General features: G+C 38.8%; 1 protein-coding gene across 1 annotated transcript; it reads left to right on the top strand.

Moving 5' to 3' along the window:
* The first annotated feature begins 776 nt into the window (after positions 1-776).
* Positions 777-1940, top strand: LOC112520010. The gene has a single exon (XM_025128316.1). It carries the CDS (start codon positions 777-779, stop codon positions 1938-1940), a length of 1164 nt encoding a protein of 387 aa, XP_024984084.1.
* Positions 1941-2614: the final 674 nt, after the last annotated feature.

The raw sequence follows: 2614 nt of genomic DNA, 5'->3' as shown, positions 1-2614 counted from the left end.
AATAAATATAATAAGTTAAGGGCTCAATATGTAAGGTATTTTTGAGTACTCTATTATATTTGGGAATGTGAAAATGTGTTATCTAATTATGGAACTTGCATATGACTAGCCACTCAAGGAGATCTGAAAGACTAGCTCAGCCTAACCCCGATGAAACAGAGGATTCTCGTATAGGGATCTCTGTCAATGCCTTAGAAAGTAGAGGCAGAAGTAGAAGAGGGGGCAGAGGTAGAGGCAGAGGAAGTAGCAGAAGCCAAGCCAGAGAAAGCAACAACTAGACAGAGTTTCCTTTTGAACAGGCAAAATCTATTTCTGGAGGTAACAATCCAGAATTTTTGCCTGAAGAAGAGGTTGTGACCAGGGGTATGTTGGCTGAAGAGATGGGGAAGCTAAGGGAAACCTTGACTTCCATTTTAAGAATGCTTGCAAGATTAGAAACATAAAGGGTGAAGGAAATTCCTGCTGTGCCAACAACATCTCATGTTAGAGAAGGGGATATAAAGATGTTTCTTACCTGCAAACCCCCAACTTTTTCTGGAGAAAGGGATCCAATAAAAGCATTACGTTGGATCAAGGAAATTGAATATGTCTTCAACACTATTAGATGTCCAGAGGCTGATAAAGTCAGATTTGTTGTTGCTATGTTGAAGTCTAATGCTATGTTCTGGTGGGAAGTGGAGTCTTTGGCCAGACCAGATATGCTGCAGAACCTATCCTGGACAGAGTTTGTGAATAGATTTAAAGAGTAATTATGTCCTAAAACAGCAATCAGGCAAATGGAGGAAGATTTCCTCAAGCTGGAGCAGGGCTTTGGGGCAGTCAGAGCCTACACAGAAATGTTTATTGAATTCTCCAGGTTTGTTGAACATTATATTGCTACTGAAGCAAGGAAAGTGGAGAGGTATATTTGGGGACTTAAGCCCTCAATAAGAGAATTGGTAATTGCTATGAATCCTACCACTTTTCCTGCAGCAGTTGATGCTGTAGAGGTTACTGAAAGGAATAAGAATATGAGTGAGGAAGGGAAGGTTGTAGAAAAGAGGAAATGGGAGGGATCCTCAACTGGCTACAGAGGATCAAAGGCTGCTAAATTCTATAAGAAATCAATGCAGAGGCAGATGGAGAGAGCCTGCCCAAGATGCAAACAGGTTCATCAATGTAGCTGTAGACCTGAACCATTGAAATGTTTTAACTGTGGAGAAATTGGGCACACCTCAACCTACTATAGGCAAATCAGAAGGTGTTTCCATTGTAATTCACCAGACCATGTTAAAGACAAGTGTCCACAGCTGAAACCACCACAACTAACTTCAGGAAACAATGCTCCAAACAACAGTGGAAGGCCTGGTGTTAATAGGGGAGGATTTGGTAAAGCTCAAGGCAGATCCTTCCAAATGACTGAAACTGAGGAAGAAGCTGCACCAGATGTGGTAACAGGTACTTTTTCAATCAACTCAGTATGTGCTAAGGTGCTTTTTGATTCAGGTGCAAATTTTTTATTTGTATCTCCTTTATTTGCTAAAAGTGCCTGCATGATCCCAATATTACTTGATAAAAAGCTGATAGTTGAGACTGCAAACAATCAAGAAACTATAGCTTCTGTATACCAAGATTATGCCATCATTATTGATGGTTGTAAGCTACCCATCCGTTTGTTCCCTATGCCTATGAAGGAATTTGATGTAGTGGTGGGGATGGACTGGTTAGCCAGTAACCAGGCATCCATTTTTTGCAACCAAAAGAGAGTGAAAATAGAGCTTCCAGGCAAAGGAACAGTCATAATAAAGGGTGATCACCAGGATCATCATCCCAGTCTTCTATCAGTATCACAGGCTTGCATTTGTATGAAAAAGAAGTGCCAAGGATTCTTGGCCTATGTGATTGTGACAATTCGTCACTTTGACTTCAAGTTAGTACCTCATTTCAAGATTTTTATTTAGAACTAAGTCTTTCTAGGATTTAGCTTCGATGATTAGAGGTCATCCTGTTTAATTTCCAATATTAGTTCGTTAGATCACGCCTCAACGGGTAGCTAGCAAAGCTAATTTATGCAACGCCAATTAGTCTTGAAGTATTTCACATAAAATAAAGTCGATATTTTTTAAGTTCCGTCCTCTTCAAAAATTTAAAAGTTCCAAAGTTCCAATTTATATTTATTTGCCAATTAATTTAAAGAGTGGTGTTTTAAATCTTTTGTCAAAATGTTTTGTTGTATTTAGTGGGGTCTTTTATATTTTTTTTTATATATAATTAAAAACCTTTTGGGCTTGGACCTTTAGAGGTCAGCCCATTCTTTTCATGAAATACACATATAAATACCCCCCTTCCCTTTTGAAAGCCTTTCACTTTCCGAACTTCCAGCCATTTCATCTCTTTCTTTCCAACCGATTCCATCTTCAAGCAAAACTCAAGGACTTTTGCTGTTCTTAAAGACCTGCTCGCGTCTTTTATTTAATAAAAGGTATGTTTTAAACCTGTTCTATTTTCTTTTAAAAGTCTGAAAATCTTTATCTTTCTCCCTACTCGGCTTTTTGGCTATTTACGGGATTTAAAGAGGAGAGATTATTCATCAAAGACCCACCTGTGACTTCGTTGGGGATGATAATCTGTGACC

Source organism: Cynara cardunculus (assembly GCF_001531365.2).
Source record: "Cynara cardunculus var. scolymus isolate 2C chromosome LG 10, CcrdV1, whole genome shotgun sequence".
In the NCBI taxonomy this organism is placed as follows: domain Eukaryota; kingdom Viridiplantae; phylum Streptophyta; class Magnoliopsida; order Asterales; family Asteraceae; genus Cynara; species Cynara cardunculus.
Note: the sequence above shows the minus strand (reverse complement) of the source record. Positions and strands in the feature narration are given on the sequence as shown.